Below are 20,379 nucleotides of genomic sequence, written 5' to 3'. Positions count from 1 at the left end.
CTTCTATTTATAAGTGTGCCACCTTTATTCCCTTAAGCCTAATTAATTAGGTATCTTTTAGGCTTTTACATCCTTAAATTAGCGTGTGTGATCATAAGTACATTATTTTTCTACTCACTACATAAAAATAACTCCTTCATTCCAACTTTATTTTAGATACATTAAACTATGGATGTTTTTATTCCGGAAGATTATGTGATTAAGCGTAGAATGGAGAGAAGGGCGACAGCGGCAGCGGCGGTGGCGGCGACAATGGTGGCAGGAGTTAGTGTAGAAGGTGCTAAATCTAGTTCGAGGTCAGGGATTTGGTTGCAATCAGGTGGTAAACAAGCTAACCAAGGCCAATCTATCTCATGGGTTGATCACCGTAGTGACAACTTCCTACATAGCTGCTGCTTTTAGACTTCTAATTGAGCCTACATCGCTCTTTCTTTTTCTCTTTGATACAAGTATCTAAATCTAGGAGAGAAATCCTTAACTTTTAGGCTGATTTTGTACTAATGTGATGTTAATGTATTATAAGTTTATAACTATTAGTGATACGCTTAGCTAGACTGTTAGGTACTCTATTAGAACTATCAGTGGCTATATTTTGTAGTTTGTACCATATTATGATGGCATATTTAACTGTTCTACCTGCTCTCTTTGGAATTAAAAGGCACCTTGCAGTGTAATTCGAAATTGTGCTAAAAAAATCCCTTGATAAACTGATATAGCATTGAGTTGTAATATAGATTTTTAGCGGTATATTAACGATTTCTTTAAATACCAAATCAATTCATTCATTAATGAAATAAGTCATATAACATCTACAACAAAAATCAAAACTAATAAATACATAACAATTTTGATCAAATGAAACTCTAAACTGGCAAAAGCTTGATTGTTTAGATGAGATTTGACACTTATGTATACCCTTTTTCTTAACATATTGAAATTTATAATATATATTAGTCATTGATTTTCTATTAAGATTAGTAAATAGATAATGCAAAACTACAACGATTGTACTAATAAGGGTGGTATAATGAAACTCAAAATTATAACTGCTATAACTTATAGCATACTAAAACACTTTGCTTATATTCTTTCAAAACCACCAAGTAGTACTTGGTCTAGTGGTTAAGAGAGTACCTTTCCAACCTCAAGGTTGGGGGTTCAATCCCCACTAGAGGCATTTTTAGGGTAGAAATTCCCCTTACCCTTCCCACTTACTCTCAAGTGCCTAGCACATTAAAATCCGAGCGGGATTGGGACCACTTCTTCTTACCAAAAAAAATATATTCTTTCAAAACCTACCTATTGTGCCTCAAGTTTGTTCACATGATCCAAATTATAAGTTATAACAATTAAAATTACATTACTACGCGGTAGTATGATTGTTCAGAACAACGCCACGTTCATATTTGGGTAGCTCTCACGCCAGCTAGGTAAGAAATAGGGATGGTAATTGGGCAGGGCGGGTACGGAGGATGGTACCTCCATACCCGCACCCGCATAAAATTACAATCCTCATCCCCGACCCACCACCTATTGCGGAGAGAAATTCCAGACCCATCTTCGCCCCACCACCGGCATGGATACTCGCACCCGCTTCATTCCCGCATCGTACATACTTCATCCCCACACGCATGGGTATCCGTATCCGTTTCGTACCTGCGTCATATCCACATATTTATATTTTGCAAGATAAACTATTAATAATATAAGTATATAAATAGAATAATAATCATATATATGTGGGACGGGCAGGGGTGAGGGGGATGGGGTGGGGTGGGGATAGCATAAAATCCATATCCGCTCCATCATCCATTGTGGGTAGGATTTTAATCTCCATCCCCGCCAAACCTAGACCCATCTCCACCCCACTTGGGTGGGGAAGGGGCGGAGGGTGGGGAAGGGGCGGGTCTCCTGCTTAACTCGCTCCACTGTCATCTTACGAACTAGACCTAACTATAGAAAAAGGGTACGAAATTACGAATAATTGAGTTGGGCTGGCTACTAGAGCCTTGGTCTGTCCCCAAATTGATCACAGTCGTGGTTCAGCCTCAAAGGATCCAAGTTTCCAAGTATTTCTTTAATTGGCAGTTATTTCGTTTATACTTAATTGGCCATAGTTGGTCAATTTCAATTGGGCCTGGCCTGCACCACAAGTTCACAAGTATAAAGTTTATTGAGGTGTATTATGATCTCGGTTAATGTTCTTTCTATCGTATGTTTATACATGATATTGTTTAGTGTTACTTCCTCCGTAAGAGAAAGAATGAAAGAATTCGGTATTATTTATGAGTTATAAAATATTCAATTGTTGTATTTTTTCAGTTACGGAGGAAGTATATATAATGTTTAAATAGAAATTGGGGATTGACTCAATTGGTGAGCTTTTTCATTTTCTCTAACAAGGTCTAGGGTTTAATTCCTACTTTAAGCATTTGCTTTGAATTTAAGGGGGAGGGAGGTTGGGGTGTCTGACTTGTAATAGGCCTCTGGATGGGACCTATGTAAGGGCAGCCCAAAGGATTTCTTCTTACAAATTTTTTAAGAAAAATATTAATATTTAAATACATTGATAAAGGTTTAGTCTAGTGGTAAATGTTTGAACTTATGATTTCAAGGTCATGGAATCGGGCCGCACGAGTGGTTCTTTGGGGGTGAGGTTCCCTTATAACCCCATCCATTCAAGGAGTTTGACTTACAAACCTGGCTGATTATACATATGCAAGGTGCAAGTTCAGTAGGATTGTTCATCTTCCTAACTTAAAAGAAAATATTAATGTTAAATACAGTCAAAATTTATACACTTTAACTTTGAAAAATAAAAAAGGCAAATGAGTAAAAAAAAAACAGAGAAAGTGCAAGCAATTTAAAAAATTAATGCAAGTTGTTTCTTAATATATAAATGATTTTTTAACAAGAATAATACAAACTTTCGTCCGTTCTCTTGTAATAATACAAACTTTTGATTATTTTTTTGAATAATACAAACTTTTGATCAAAATTCCTCCAGTAGGGTAATACCGGTTGTTAACTTGTTGTAGGAGGTAATAAGCTGAGGTGGTTCAGGTGGGTGGGGGGTTGGACTTGGGGGAGGAGGGAGAAAGAAGAAAGATTATTTTGTAATTTTTTTCACCGGTTACAAGTCAACTTGACCTACTGGAGGAATTTTGATGCAAAGTTTGTATTATTGAAAAAAAAAAGAAAAAATTTGTATTATTGTAGTTAAAATTCCTATATAAATTAGGATCGTTCAAATTATAAAGCGGTTTTTTCACCAAGTACCCCTGAGTTTTCGAAAAATTCACGAGGTACCCCCATCTTTTCAAAATACACAGGGTACCCCTCAGTTTTATGTTAATACCCTCAAACGCCCTTAATGTCTAACGACGTTAACTGCCGTTAGTATTAACCCTAATTAACCCCTAATTTCTCCAAATTAAACCTTAATTAACTTAAATAACCTAAATAAACCCTAAAACCTAATTCCTAACTAACACTAATTCTAACCCTAACCCTAACCCTAACCCTAACCACCACCCAACCCCCCTCCTCCTACTACAAGATTCCATGTTTTTACCGCCGTCTCAATCGGTCGGAAAAACCACCACCCAACCCCCCTTCCTGACCCCCAACAACCCCTCCTCCCCCACCCCCGCAGCAGCCCGACCCCTCTCTCCCACCATAGCAGCGCGGCCCCCCATCCCTGCCACGGTAGCGCGACACCCCTCTTCGCCACAGCAGCCCGGCCCGACACAACAAACCCCTTTCCCGACACAGCAGCCCCCGCTGATTTCCCCCCGTTGATTTCTTCGAGTTCCCTTTCTTCGATTCAAGGAGAGGGGGCTGCCGGGGGTGGGTGAAAGTTGCGAAAATTGAAGGGGTGGGGGCGCGGTGGTGGGGGAGGAGTGGGGAATTGCTGGGCTGTGTGGGTGGAGGAGGCGCTAGCGAGGTTACGGGGGTGAGGATGGGGGAGGGGGCTAGCGAGAGGGTGGATCTGTAGAGGTGGTGGGTGGTGGGTGGTGAGAGGGGATTAGGGTTAATTTTAGCGTAAGGATTAGAGTTAGGTTTAGGGGTTAATTAGGATTTAAAATGGAAAATTAGGGTTAATGACTAACGACGGTTAACGCCGTTAGTCATTAAGGGCATCTGAGTGTATTAACATAAAACTTAAGGGTATCCCGTGTATTTTGAAAAGTTGAGGGGTACCTTGGATTTTTTCAAAAACTCGGAGGTACTTGGTGAAAAAACCAATTATAAAGATATGCAACAATTCTTCTAGCTATTACCGTCTAAACCAAAACAATGACAAAACAAATAAACATATCTAACTCTAAGTACCCTAAATTAACTAAAATCACGAAGATATATATTATTGCAAAGATGCTATTTGTGAATATTTGTTTACTAACTATAAAAATTAGGCAATTATGTGGACTACCTTACTCTTTTATTATCTTCAATGGATATTGCATCGGATTTTCTGATTCTCACCAACTGATTATTGTTTTTCGAGTAACAATCTAAAGAAAAGGAACTAAGATTAAACTTTAAAGCAAAATATGTATTTACAAATTTTATAATATATTAATATCTTTAATCATTCTATCACTAATTATGAAAAAGCTAATGTTTTAGAAATGTATATTGAGACAAGCTTAATAATTCCAAAGATGCTATTTGTGAATATTTGTTCACTAACTCTAAAATCATGCCATTATGTGCAGTACCTTACCCCTTTATTATCTTCAATTAGTTATTAGGTCTGGACTATGTCCCGAGTAATGAAGATTTTCATCTATTAATATTATACTTTAAGATGATAATATTAAATATCACTTGGTTTAGTGGTTAATATATTAGTAGAGGTGGGAATGGGCCGGGCCAACACACAGTCCGACCCGTTGTTCGCTACGTGGGCCGTGAGCCTATCACTATCAAGAAATTTTATTTCAGACCCGCACCGGCACGAGCCCGCCTAGATGGCCCGTGGGCCAAACGCCCATTTCCTTTGTTTTTAGCCTAAACTGTAAAAAATCCAAAAAAGAACATAAAACACGGGCCAGACCCGCATGAGGCACGAGCCCGACCCGTAGGCCATGGGTCTGGGCCTGGGCCGTGGACAAAATCTGGAAAATTCAAGCCCGACTCGTCATTTCCCCAAGCCCGCGAGCCGAGCCCTTGAACAGGCCCATGCCCAGGTCTATATATTAGTTTATGAACTTGAAATCACGGGATCAAAACCTGTCGCAATTTCTATTTTTTTTTATTGTATATGGATTGCATAGAGTAAAACGCCCTAAGAGACAGAGCCATGTGGCACCGTTCCTTTTTTAAAACGCCTTTCAATATATTTATATGGATGGATATTGCAGCAGATTTTCTGATTCTCACAAATTTCGACTAACAATCTATAGAAAAAGAGCTAAGATAAAAACATGTAAGCAAAATTCGTATTTACAAATTTCCTAATATGTTTTTTTTTTTTTTTGGAAAAGACGAACAATAAATTACTTAAACTTCAGCCATGATTGGAAGGTTCAAAATCTATGGCCACCATATTACAACATTCTAAGTCTTCTAAGAAATATTTAATACAATTTGGGGGAGGGGTAGATAATTCCTGCAATATATTTGGGCATGTTGTCCTCCCTTGTGCATATATTGCTATTGCATCCGCAAGCCTATTAGAATCTCTTCCTTAGCTTCATGTTGTAGCTTGAGCCCCGTGGTTTCTTGAAGCTAAACCTTATAAGAATATTATTACACAAATTACTTTTAACACTCCTATTCTTACCAATCTCATCTATTACTAATTATGAATTATAAAGGTAATGTTTTAGGAATGTATATTGAGACAAGTTTAATAATAAGTGGAGTTTGTTGAAAAGTGTAATTTGACAATCCATTGCTGCATTTATGCGGACTTACTAATGTAAATTAAGATCCCATATGTATAACTCATACTGGAACTTCCTAAATAGCTTTCCTTCTCGTGATCAATCAAATAAAACATTACATTTCTAAAATATAATTTTCTAAAGAGTATGACTCTCAATAGATAATATAGTTAGATTATTGAGACGAGACCTATGAGAAGCGTAGACATCTGATACAACTGCAAAGCTAATAAGTAATAAATAGCTCGTGGCACCATAGACTCGTAGTTCGTAGCCGGAAAATCTTTTGCCCGATTTGCATTTTTAGCAGGAAGTTAATGCATCCCGTTGAAAATAGTTGAAAGTTAAAAGAAAGAATAGTTCTGAGCTTAAGTGTTTGTTCTCTTCGGCATAAACAATTGAATTGAATTGAATTGAACTGAATTGAATTAAATTAAATAGTGATATGTGAGAGTAAAATTATTATTCAAAGCTGAACTGAACTGAAAATAAGTTGGGGAGAACAGACTCTTAAAGGAGCTACATGTTCAAAGAAGCATGATAGGTGGTAGCCTTATAGTATTGAATACTAGAATTTTTTGCACGCGATGCGTGCTTGAATTTTTTCCGAAACAAAACTCGATTTTCTTCAGTTTAAGAGTTAAAATTTGAACATTAAATATACAAAGTATAATTGTTTTTAGTTGCAAAATTCAATTGGTTTAGTTTCTGTCACTTAAGTCTCTCACCATTCTTTTTGTTTTTGTTTTTACTTTTCAAAGTTAAATTCTATAACAAAATAGAAATTTTATTGAATTTATTTATGATTTCTAATATTATAATTTTTTAGTTGATTTTTGAATTAAGTACAGTACTTCATAAATTGTAAAGAAAGTTGACACTTTGATTTCAAGTCAATTTTTTCATAGGTTGTAGTTTGTAAGTGAATTTTTAAGTTTTTAAAGTTTCCTCATTTTAGTGATTTGCATAACGTAAATTATGCAATTTTATATTTTAGTTGACTTGTGAGTGATTGTTATAATTTATTTTTGTATTTTTGTTTGAACCCTCTTTGATTTGTAAGTGAATTTGTAATTTAGAATGGAAGGGGGTAACATAGTCTTTCATTCGGGGACACATAGCTCCCCCTTTCCTTATATAATAGAGATATGTTGTACTTTAATTCTTGAATGATATTTTACATAAACCTTTTTACCTTGATAATTAATCGCTATTATATAATAGAAAAAATAGGTCCAAATATATGTAAAAGTTTCATTATATATAGTATACACCATAAAAAAAGTAAATATTTTTTTTCCTTGTCTAACTTCTAAATTCTTATTTCACTACAAATACACACCTCTATTTTTTTATCATCACCCACCATTAATTGCGAATGGTTCTTGAGAATAGTGATTTGTAAGTAAATTTTTGTAAATGTTTTTGTATGTATTGACGTTCTAGGTTATTAGTTTTAGTTGGTATATTAATTTTAAGTTTTAATAAAGTTTCCCGATTATTTTGAGTGACTTGCATGATTTTTATAACGTGATTTTATCAATTGATGAGTGATTTGTAAAGTTTATTCTTTTAAGTGATTTGTGAGTGAGTGTTGTAAATTAATTTTCGGTAGTTTTCTTTGAGTGTCGATTTTGATTTTGACATTCCTTTTGTGATGTAGAAAGGGACGGAAGGGGGTAAAATAGGCATTTCAAAAGAGGACACCATTGCTCCCCCCTTCCCTTATATAATAGAGATTACTTACTTTTTATTTGCTTTTTACACGATTTTCTCTCATAAATAAAACTTATAAAACTGATCCATTTAATATTTATAGATAAATACTACAACAAGATCTCATATAAATGATGAGTGTTATTTATGGTCGAAATCATATTTCACTTTAGAAAAAAGCAAATGAAAAGCATGTTAAAAGAACAAAGGGAGTATATGCCAAAACCAACAACTATTGAATAAACCAAAAATTATATAATTAGATAAAAGGACATGTCATATTTATTGATATCTTATCTTAACTAGTTCTTGATAAAAGAAGATTAATAGCTCATTTTTGTTAAGAAGATAATTCGAAATATGAATAACTGAACTCTGAAATAACATTGGGGATGGAGGGACTTTGTTTCTATCTAAATTTAATAATATATGTAGTTTATTATATATAGTAATTCTAAATTAAGAAATTGATTGATAATTTATCAGCATATTATCATTTGCAACTTATTTATGAAATTCACTTTTTTTTTAAAAAACAATCTTCTAACAAAGAAAAAAACTATCCTATACCAGATTTTGACATTTAATTAACTTTTACGATACTTATCATCACGTGATAAACACATGTTTTTCCTTCACTTTTTTTTTGTTTCATTTTTGCCAAAAAAAAACATACAATATAAAGATCACTTATTCAGAAACTATCTTTCATGAATATCATTTTGCAACATAATGTATGATGGTGATTTTCTTTTTCATTTAGATATCTAAGAAAGAGTTGCAAAACTTGGTGTACGTTTCAATAGTAACATCTAAGAAATCTGTAGTCACGTGAGATCGTGTTGAATTCGTTTTAATGTAAACTTCTAGAATATCAACTTATTGCGTAATTATATATATTAATGGTCAAAGATGTACATTAAATTATGTGAATATAGTAAAAAAAAATGTAGAGGAAGTACTTTTCAAGACTTTCGTTCTTTATTTGCAACACACACCCCACACACACACACACACACAATACACCCATATATATGATTAATATGAAAGTTAACTTGTAACACGTCGATTATTCTTTCTTTTATTAGTGTGATAGATCCCAATCATATACCCCCTTTGTTTTCTTTTTAACATTCTCACTTTCCTGTGCGTGCATGTTTGCCAATATATTTATTAGATTTTGAATAATCATTAATTGTTTGTAAATACTATAACTATTGAATATTGATAAGTTACTCATTTAGACGAATCAAACAAGTCCTGACTATAGTTTTTATTTATATCCCCTCAAATATTTTTTTCTTATATATTAAGAATAATCCAGAAGATTTTTTTCTAATTGTGAATAATAGCAAGATTAAAAATGTGAAATATAACAAAATAAAAGGAGTACAACACATTTATCATATACTACTATTTTTTTTATTAATCTACATAATTTGCATATCATGTTTTAAGAATGCAAACTTTGACCATTAATATCTTTAATTATGAATAAACTAAAATGATAATATGGAAAATATATGTCAAGACGAATATGATAACATGATCTCACATGACTATATTTTACATTATATATTAATCACAAATGATGGCTACAATAAAGATGTGAATATTGCCAAATTACAAGTCTATAAACCAAAAAAATAGAGGCAGTATTGTAATAATACCAAGTCTCTGTTCTTTTGGACTAAACTGAACTGAACTGGATTGAACTTAATTTGTTTAAACTGAATTGAATGAAAACTGTGAGAGGAAATTAACTAGACAAAACTGAAGTAAACTGATTTTCCTAAATTGAACTGAACTGAAATTGTCTAAACTGAAGTGAACTGAATTTTCATTCATTTAGTCCAAAAGAACATAGCCTAAGTACTAAACTAAGTACTATAGGTTTTTCTTTCAAAAAAAAAAGTACTATAGGTTTTTGCGTAAAACATAAAGTATATGGAATATTTATAAATTCTAACAAATCAAAAATTTGCCAATTTATAATAAAAATAAATTTACTCTTATCACCTTAGCTTACTGAAAGAAACTAATGAAAAATCCGCGCGTAAACACCAAAAAAAAAATTTATCTGATGATGATCGTCATGATATGGTTAAAAACTTAGGTTTTAGTTTTCAATTATAAACATAAGTTCAATTAGAAATGCCAATCAATAACAAAACCCTCAATTAATGGAGTCCAAATTTTCAATCCCACTTTTTTACAATTATATATGCCTAAATATTATCGTTCTACATTATTGGATCAAACAAAGTAATTATTTTATAAAAAATAAATAGCAAAAAATAATTGACGTCAACTCATAAGATTGGGTGACACAGTTGATGTTACATATAAATGGAACAAGACGGGAGATTTTTTTGCTAATCGAGATAGCTTTAAATTAGTTGAACCTAGCCTTAAATTAGTGATTGATAAAAAAACCAACCTTAAAATCAATATACAATCTTGTTATATAATATATTCTTACTAGTTTTAGGCTATGGTGATACCAAAATTGTAGAATGGATAACAGTTTTAACTATGTACATGGACAAAATCTCAAAATAAAATTATAAATTGACAACTAGACTCTTGTTTAATTCTTCTTTGTTATATTATCATTAGAGTAGAATATGTAAGATAATCTCATACTAATGGTGAATATAAATCAAAGTGTAAGACGTATATAATAAACACTTTGCAAATGATACAACTATTTCTAAATCTAAAAAGTGATTTACATATATTCAAATTTGGAATCACGGAATCACAGATACGTTCAGACTATAAAGTTGTAATGAATCATATATGACAATGCACTTTGACTAAATTTCTACAAAAAAAAAAAAACAAGAAACGGATTATAATTTGTTTGTTCTTTATCCAAACAATTTAATTTTTTTATAATAGTACTAAAAAGGGAAGAAATCATCCTGTCAAAAAAAAAAAAAAAAGGGAAGAAATCATCAATTAAAACCCCCACAACAAACTCCCAAAACCCCTGAAAAAGGTTCACATAGTCACACTCACACACACACACTCACAAGACATGCACATCTAAAACCCCAAACGTGAACTCTCATTTGTAAATTTGTTGATCACTAACGTCTCCCACCGTTTCAATATATAATCCCTCCATTCTCTCAACAACCAAAATTTCTCCCTCTTCCTCTTTTTTTTTTCACTCTTCATTCTCCCCTCATCGGAAAAAAAATGGACCATCTAGGCCAACTTCCACCACCGCCGCCGCCACCGCCCGCCACGGGCGAAACCAGCCCATTAAAAGACTTACCATCACATAAAACAACCAACAACAAGCGTTACAAGGTGTTATTAGCCTTAAACTACTTGTCTCTTTTTGTGGGCTCCTTAGCCTCATCACTTTTAGCCAAATTTTACTTCATCCACAAAGGTTCTAGCCGGTGGGTCTCCACATGGGTCCAATGTGCTGGTTTTCCCATCCTTGTATTCCCCATTTTACTCCCTTATTTCTTAAAATTTACCCAAAGAAAACCTTTCACTAAATTTACCAAAAAAATATTGGCACTTTCACTAGTTATTGGTCTTCTTTTGGGTGTCAATAATCTCTTGTTTTCTTGGGGTACTTCTTATTTGCCTGTTTCAACATCTTCTTTGCTTTTATCTTCTCAACTTGGGTTCACATTAATCTTGTCTTGCCTCATTGTCAAGCAAAAGATCACTTTTAATAACTTGAATTGTGTGATCTTATTAACTTTAAGTTCTGTTTTGTTGGCTTTCACTTCTAGCCATGATCGTCCTAAGGGTATAACCAAGGCCATGTATTTTGTTGGCTATTTTTGTACAATTGGTGCTGGCTTGCTCTTCGCTCTTTATCTTCCCGTCATGGAGAAAATCTATAGGTACTCCGCCCTTCGCTTTCTTTTGTTGTTCCTATCTGAAATCTTTTTCTACGAAGAAACTGGTCAAACAAACCCTTGGATTTTTTTGTTTTGCTTTTTTTTTTGTTGTTTCTATTTAAAATCTTTTTTATATGAGGAAATTGATCAAAGTAGGAAAAACTTCCGAAATCGAAAGGAGTTTTTTTTATTAAAAAAAAAAAAATTATGAGTCACACCTTTCATTTTTTTTTCCACATGTTAGAGTAATTAATTATAGTTGATCAACTTTAACCCAACTTAAGTTAGGCATAACTGAGTCCCAATTTTTCAAACAGAAAAATCGCGCAGATATGATATAAAGTATTCTTGATAAAATTTGACTCATGAGCAATTTTAAACTATACATGAAATTTTGCCTTATTAACCTAATTTGTACTAGAACTAATTAGTAGTGGCAAAAAGTGCGTGTAGTGACTGTTGTCTTATGTTTTGATTTTTGTTTTTTTGGAGAATTATGAGATAGGTGGCATCTTTCATCGAGATAAATTAATTTCAAAGTTAATTATGCTCAAAATCATAGGTTTTTTTGGCAAAATTAATTCATATGCTGTTTTGATCAATTATCAGGTACAAATTTTCTTTTTTGGTTACTAATAATTATTGCTTGTGAATATGGCATATCTCTTGCAATATATATATATATATATATATATATATATATATATATAGGGTTGGGTTCTAGTGAGAACCCTCTTCTGGTGAAAATCGGAAAGTAACAAATGAGCAGAAACATAAAATGACTAGAAAACATTAAGTTATCAAAAACGTAAAATGTACAAAAATGTAAAAGAAGAAAAACGTAAAATGAGCATAAAAAAGTTCAATGAGAAAAAAAAAGTAAAATGAGCAAAAACTTTGATAAATAAGTACAAAATTGTTAAATGAGCAAAACAATAAAATAAGTGAAACAAAAAATGAGCAAAAATGTTATAAAATGATCAAAATCTTCGTAAAATGAGGAAAAATGAATGGTTCTCACGGTTCTCACCATAAGGGTGCGTGGTTCTCGTGAGTTCATATGAGAATGAATTTTACATGCTATAGCTCTTATGAATAAGTGACGTAACTCTAATGAAAAAAGTGATGTAATTCCAAGAAAAAAGAATATTAGAAAAAAAACATGCAAAAAAATTTTTTTTTTTGGGCTCAAAATTTTTTAGGGGTGTATAATTCTAATGAACAAGTGTTGTAACTCTAATCCAATCGTGTGATTAAGATTCATTTTCATTTCTCAGTTATGAATATTTAGGATTTTCACAAAAAATAAGGGGTGTTTTGGAAACTAATTTTCTCTTTTCTTCTTATAAATTTGTTATTGTGATATACACTATAAATTCACATATTACAATAATAATTTGTTAGATTTTCTTTTTTCACCCCCTAGTCAAGTAGTCTGTGTTAACTTATCTAACTCTGGATTGTAATTTTTTGAACTCCCTAATGCTTTAGTAAGTTTTCCCATTTCACAATAAAAAGTTACAGCATGCTTTTAAGGAACTCAAGTTAGGAGTTATATCTATATATTTTTTGCCTAATAGGCTTTAACCATACACTTTTAGTACAATTAATTTTTTAGTTGGAGAGGATCAATTTATTCCAATATTGTATATTTCTAACCTAATAACAAAAGATGAAATTGGAGTATTAATGTATTATACACTTGTACTCTTTCTATTTCTTTCGGGGGACAAGGCAAACCATTCAATCAATCCACTATCTTTCACTATATAAGTAACTTATGATGAACAAACTATGCTTCGAATTTATGCCTAAAACCATATGTATATTCATGTGAATCAACCAATCAAAACTAAATTTAAAACTTAATTAATAATAAATAAACTTTTAGAAAGATCGATAAAATAAATAACTATGTAAAGTTTAGGACAATAGAGAATAAACTTTAACTTTGGATAAACAAACCAAGACAATTAGGTACTCAATATATAAATTTTTTCTATATGTACATCTTTTAGTACATAATTTAAAATATTATACTATTGAGAAATGCTCAAAATATGAACTTTTTAGATGATCAATAACGTACTTTAGATTTAATTCTTATGCCATATACATTGGAGGAGATAAAAATGGAGAAATTATCAGCAATTATAAGTTGAAATTGGACTAGCGTATAGTTTTAAAAGCCACATTATACTACCTCTGTATTTTTTAGTTGCAATATTGCTTTTCACATTAATCGAGACTTTTTTTTAGACGTTAATATCTCTTATTAGGTATAGTAAAAATTCTAAAAATTTGATATTTGTAATCCTCGCATTTAAACGAATCTAACAAGACTCCACTTGACTATGTTTTTTTTTAGGGTAATGCTAAATGCAGCCCTTAGGGCTGCATATAAGCATTAAATACCTTTCCTAAACTAGTATAAAGTTGGTTATTTATGACAAAAAGCATGCATTTATCAAGGTCATTAATGCTTGTTTTACAAAATAATTTCCATTTATAGGTTCTTATATGCAGCCCTAAGGGCTGCATTTAGCTTTTCCCTTTTTTTTATATAATGATACAAAATAACTTAATAAAATTAGTTGATAAATAGTGTCAAAAAAGCAAATGATGCAACTAAAATTATGAAGATAGTATAGCATAAGTTTTCACTTAAGTTATAAATACTCTCTCCGTCCCATAATATAGTGCCTATTTCATTTTTGGCGGGTCAAACTTTAAAATTTTTGACCGAATATTCTCATTTGTATATATAAAAAAACATATTCATGTGAGATCTTGTTAGATCCGTCTCAATATGTAGTTTCATAATATCAACTTTTTATATTTTTTATTAATACAAAATTGAAGATATTAGAGGTCAAAGTTACATTTTGGAGACCGTGTAAAAATGAAACAAGCACTATATTATGGGACGGAGGGAGTATAATCTAAAAACCTTTTATTATTATTATTTCCCTTCTAGTTGATTCAAACGCTTTACAAACAACCAAGTGTTTCCGCCCTGTATAACCGAGAATTTGGAACACGCACATAATGACAGAATAGTCATTAAAACAACAAGTCAACAATTGAGGAACAAGACAAATGCCCAGGAGCAACGGTACATAAGTGTGGTAAAAAAAAGGTTTTTTGTCCCAAACTACCTTTAACTTTTATGTTTTTGTGAGAAACTACCTTATAAAAAAATTGTTGTCCCAAACTACCTTACTTTTACCATTTTGTTGTTGACAACTACCTTAGGCCGATTTTTGACGTTGATTTTTTTTTTTCCGCTTTTTTATTGTCACATTATATCACTTGACCTCTTCAAACCCTTTTTTTTAATTTTCCCCACCCTAATTTCCTCATTTTCCGGTGTGCGCGCGCTCTCTCCCTCATATCTATGTGACACTTTGTACCACCAATCCACCATTAAATTCCTCTTCTACTTAAACTAAAATTGAAACAATCACCCTCCTCAATTCCCACAATGGTAATTTTGTTTTCCCACAATTTTGAACTGAAAAAACAAAAGTCAACGCCGGAAACCGGCATAAGGTAGCTGTCAACAACAAAATTGTAAAGTAAGGTAGTTTAGGACAACAATTTTTTTATAAGGTAGTTTCTCGCAAAAACTTGAAAGTTAAAGATAGTTTGGGAAAAAAAATCTTTAAAAAAAAAAAACATGGTACAGAGAAGTAGATCTCTGCGAATGTACTTTTTATATTTTGTCGATCCCTAGGTGAAATAAAACATGTTCATTGTACGAAATTACCCTGATGTATTTAAGGAATTTACCTCCCTGAACCCTTTTATATATCAAATGAAAGCTATTATAAATATTAAACAAACTTGAATAAGAGTATGAGACATGTGAGTCTACACTAGGTTCGTAATTGATATTAACTTTAGGAAAAAGCTAAATGCAGTCCTAAGGGCTGCATATAAGAAGTTAAAAATGAAAAAAAAAAGCACTAATTGCTTATTTATTACATAGATTAATGCATAACCCTTAACTTTATACCGTGAGCTTTATAGAAATACATTGAACTTGTAAACAATGTAGTGGATTTTATTAACGGGAAAGCATATAGTGAATTTATATGCAATATAGTAGAGGATTTGATTGTAATGTTTTAACATGAATGAAGATGCATGTTGTGTAATATATATCGTGACACGGGCTTTAACATATAGAAAAATGTAGTGTCTGCGTGATATGGTGAGTTTTTGCATGATATAGTTGTTCAGAAATGATGTAGAATCTACATGATATAGTACATTTCTTATCATGATATAGTGGTCGGGTTTTTGAATGATATAGTCAATTGTTCAGAAATGATACGTGTTTTTGGCTTGGTGCACAATGCACACCAATATTAACGTGAGTTGGGTCCATTTAAGCCAGATTGTATAAGTATACTCGAATAGATAAACCTCTCCCAAAGTGTACACCCCCATTCATACTTTTGTGGTTATAATTAGTATTAATTGCTATAAAAGTCACCTTTATTAGATAAATGCCTGACCATATTCTAATTTGGTGGGATTCCATTTTCAAAACTTATTGTACCTAAATGGAGTAACCTACCAAATTTATATGTAGTCATTATCTTGCTACTTTTCAATATGGGATAAATTCATAAAAGTATGAATTTTTCTCTTTAACATAGTTGTTAACTTCACTCAAGAGGAAAACCTCCTAATTGTAATCTTTATCTTATTTATTAATTAAAAAAATATTGATGTCGACTGATTTAATCCATTTGATTAACTGGTTAAAAGTTATGGCATCACATGAATCTATACAAATATATTAAAAGACATTTATATTAAAGGAACAGTGCCGCGTGACACTCTTCTGAAACTTCTAATACACGTGCTTATAATCTCAATCAAAAATATTAACAATGTGTAATTATTAGGATTCGAACACATGGTCTTTGAAATGAAATGTGCGAGTTTAACCGCTAATCCATTACAATTTTAATGCTTAATGTTTCAAAGTAAAACTTAATAAAGTCTTATAATTATATGTTTTATTGTAAAAACATGTAGACAATTTTTTTTGATTTTTAACCTTTTTTTTTATTAAGTATTAACATCCTCTTACCCAAATTATTCCACTAAAATTGTTATTTTTATCTTTAATTCCTTGAAAGTTTTGTTTGAACAACTTATCATGCCATAACGTCAATTTTTTAATTTTACACTAGATAAAATGTTACGAAAACGTAATATAATCAATTATGAGATTTATAAATAATACTATATTTGATAATTGTAATTAACCCGAGATATCGTTCGAGCCAAAATACTAGTTCGTGGTAGACTAGCCGTTTACCCGGCCTACGCGTAAATATGACTAACATTTCTATAGAAAGGTAACAGAAGTCAACAATATCACACCAATGAATCATAGAAGTAAATTACTAAAAGATCGAAAAAATGTTCACGTAATGCTCTTTAATTAAGTAAATAATTGTATTCAAGTATCTCTTTTTCTAATTAGAAAAAAAATCGTCATATATTTACACTTTGTTTAAACAAATATATATTATGCTCTTTATGTAGAGAAGTGTATTGCTACGAAATGGTGATGGAGATGCAGCTAGTAATGGAGATTGCAGCAACTGCATTGGCCACCGTAGGAATGGCATCGGATGGCGGTTTTCGAGAAATGAGAAGGGAGAGTAAAATTTTATTCGACCTAGGCCCTAGGATGTACTGCTTGACCGTGGTAGCCACCGTGGTAAGTTGGCAATTGTGCTTCATGGGCACCGCAGGCATGGTGTTCCTCACCACGTCGTTGACGGGCGGTGTGTGCATGACGGCACTCCTAGCCATGAACGTCGTTGGCGGCGTCCTCGTCTACGGGGATCATTTTGGTGGCGCAAAGGCTGTTTCCACCGTGTTATGTGCATGGGGGTTTTGCTCCTACGTGTATGGGTTGTATGTGAACAAGAAAAAGAATAAGGAAAAGGGAGGGGTTAGTAAGATGGATAATGAGATGGAAATGACTCAGATTGTGATGGATAACCCTTGAGTGATTTATTTCTCTATTTGTACTTAATCTAGAAAAGTTGTGGTGCACTAGTGTTGCACAATGTGAAAATCAAATTAGTGTGTGTTATATAACTATATATGGAAATGTGCCTTAGGGTTGGATAATCATTATTGGATTTGGTATGTGGTCCGTTTTCTTCATTTGATTATTGTTGTCATTTTGTTTGATAAGGTAAGGGAAGTGTAATTTCATGTGGCATTTTAATCCTCACAAGTAGATAGGATAAATATCTCAATATCAGACACAAAGCTAGGATTCTAGAAGCATGTATGGAGTCTGACTCTATACTAAAAAAATAAAAGTAGATAAACATAAGTATAGTACTATAATAAGTAGAACGTGCATTTTAAGTTGCACCTTAATTTAGTCTTATAAGTAACACATTTTTATATTAGACTATACATAAACCATGCCTTATTTACCTAATTGGTACTAAAACTAATTAGTGGCAACAAACGTGTGTAGTAGACTAGTAGTGACTAGTGACTATATATTGTGACATTGTCTTCTGTTTAGATATTTCTTTGTTTGGATAATTATGAGATAGTTGTAGTGGTGTCAAAACAGGTTAGTAAACAGGTTCTGGGTATACCCACGGCGAACCAGGTCATACCCGGACAGGTCAGGATTCTGATTGTCAGTGCCCCAGGTCATGACTGGTCAGGTTTTGTTCAACTGGGTCGAACACATTTGAATCATTGGATTTCCGGGTGCCGGACAGGTCTGAACATTCCGTTTACAAGTCGATCCATTCTCGGGTATAATTGCCCTTTGACATTTTTTTAGCCGGGTTTGCGAATATCGTATTTAGGTTCCATGTGCGGTTGAGTTAAGTGAAATGTACTCGGGTTGAATTAGTAATGATCTTACTCATCTTAGTTCGATTATTGTGAAACATCGGGTCCATTCGCTGTTGAACGCCAATTCAACTTCGGGTAACTCCTGATCGGATCATCTTGATTTTGTTATGTATTTTGCATATGAATCATATTAATAAAAGTATTAAGATCGATATATATATATATATATATATATAATATATATATATATATTATATATATATATATATATATATATAACACACATGTGTGTGTGTGGTCTTCTCTTAACTTTGTATATATATATATAAATGAATCGTATTAATAAAAGTATTAAGATCAACATATACATACATAGTGTGTGTGCGATTAATATGTGGATAATAACGAAAAACCAATAAAAACACTATATTGATTATCGTGATGTTAGTGTATTCTCTTAGTTAACTCTTATTTCGACTAATCAACTGCGTAAAACCACCCTAATGAGTAAAGGAGTAGAGGCGACTCTTCATATGTTTTAATATTATATATCATAATTCATAACCAACGACAATAATAACGAGTACAAGATCAGTTCCAAATTTCATATAAAGGATTTATTATTATAGTAATACATAAACGAAGAGGAATAATAACAATAACAATAACAATAACAATAACAATAACAATAACAATAACAATAACAATAACAAATAACAATAACAATAACAATAACAATATAAAATGATAATCATACATTCATAGATTTACAACGACGGTTCATATGACTATATGAGGTCTACCGCCTACGTGATTATAACGCGGGTTCATATGTTGCACAATACTAATAATAGTAAATTACATCCCTATATCATTACCCCATATAAACTAGATTAGTTTAGAGATTAATGTATTGCATTTCGACTATATGTCAATGTATAGATAGTGTATACATCAATGTATTACATTTCTAGCTAGTATACATTAGTGTAAACACAAAGTAATACAAATGGATATAATGATATTGGAATCATTCTTAACTTTGTATATACTATATAGTGACTATAAACAAACTATTTTATCAGTAGACTTAAATACTTTAATACGATATAATAATATTGGAATCATTCTAACTAATACGCGATTGATTATTAATGAGTATAAACTCTTAATATGCTCTAACATATAACTAATGATAATAATAATGAGTATTATATATTAACTACAAATATACGATCAATTAGTGGATATGAGATTACTACTATAAATAATTATATTATTATTTGAAAATGGGGTTATAAGGTATGAGATTTGGGGTTTAGGGATGTGGAGCATGAAGATTAGTTGTTATGAATAATAATTTGGTAGGATTATTTGTTTTCTTAAGGCAAAATCCAAATTCATCTAATGAGCAAAATCTAAACCGTTAGATCATCATAATCAATGGCACACAAGAAAATAACATAGAGCACACAGATCATGGATATTAACCGTTGATACATGTCATAAAACAATATGAACCGTCGATCTTCTCCTATCCTATTAACTTCTACTATCTCTCATCTAATTCTAAACCTAAAAATCCTATTTCTCTGCTTCTTCCATTGTGCTGCTCATTCCATTGCTGCTCATTCGTTCCATTGCTTTGTCCTTCATCCCTTTTTCGATGCTCTTTCTCTCTCATCTCTCACTCTCGTCTTCTAGCCTCTCTCATCCTCCACAACCAATGTGTTCCTTCGCCTCTCATCATCCTTGTTGAATCATTCTCGCTGCTGCACATTGACAAAATTGTCTTCACTCGTCTTCGCTCGTCGTCGGTCTTCAATCGTCTTCGCTCGTCGTCGGTCTTCACTCGTCTTCGCTCGTCGTCGTCGTCGGTCTTCGCTCGTCGCCTTCGGTCTTCTCTCGTCGCTCGCCGTCGTCAGTCTTCACTTGTCGTCGTCGTCGTCAGTCTTCACTTGTCGTCGTCTTCACTTGTCGTCGTCAGTCTTCACTTGTCGGCCAGATCTAGTTTTGTTCAAGTTTTTTTCGATTTT

General features: G+C 32.5%; 1 protein-coding gene across 1 annotated transcript; it reads left to right on the top strand.

The window, feature by feature from the left end:
• Positions 1 to 10,093: 10,093 nt before the first annotated feature.
• LOC104892298 (probable purine permease 4) lies at positions 10,094 to 17,647 on the top strand. The gene is made up of 2 exons (XM_010678185.4): positions 10,094 to 11,485; positions 17,051 to 17,647. Exons 1-2 carry the CDS (start codon positions 10,818 to 10,820, stop codon positions 17,520 to 17,522), a joined length of 1,140 nt encoding a protein of 379 aa, XP_010676487.2. The 5' UTR covers positions 10,094 to 10,817; the 3' UTR covers positions 17,523 to 17,647.
• The last annotated feature ends 2,732 nt before the right edge of the window (positions 17,648 to 20,379 follow it).

Source organism: Beta vulgaris, chromosome 5 (genome assembly GCF_026745355.1).
Source record: "Beta vulgaris subsp. vulgaris cultivar EL10 chromosome 5, EL10.2, whole genome shotgun sequence".
Classification (NCBI taxonomy): Eukaryota; Viridiplantae; Streptophyta; class Magnoliopsida; order Caryophyllales; family Amaranthaceae; genus Beta; species Beta vulgaris.
This window is presented reverse-complemented; position numbering and strand designations above follow the sequence as displayed.

Coding starts and splice junctions, on each gene's coding strand:
- LOC104892298 (XM_010678185.4), top strand. CDS start 10,818: ATGGACCATCTAGGCCAACTTCCACCACCGCCGCCGCCACCGCCCGCC. Junction 11,486..17,050: donor GTCATGGAGAAAATCTATAG/GTACTCCGCCCT, acceptor CTCTTTATGTAG/AGAAGTGTATTGCTACGAAA.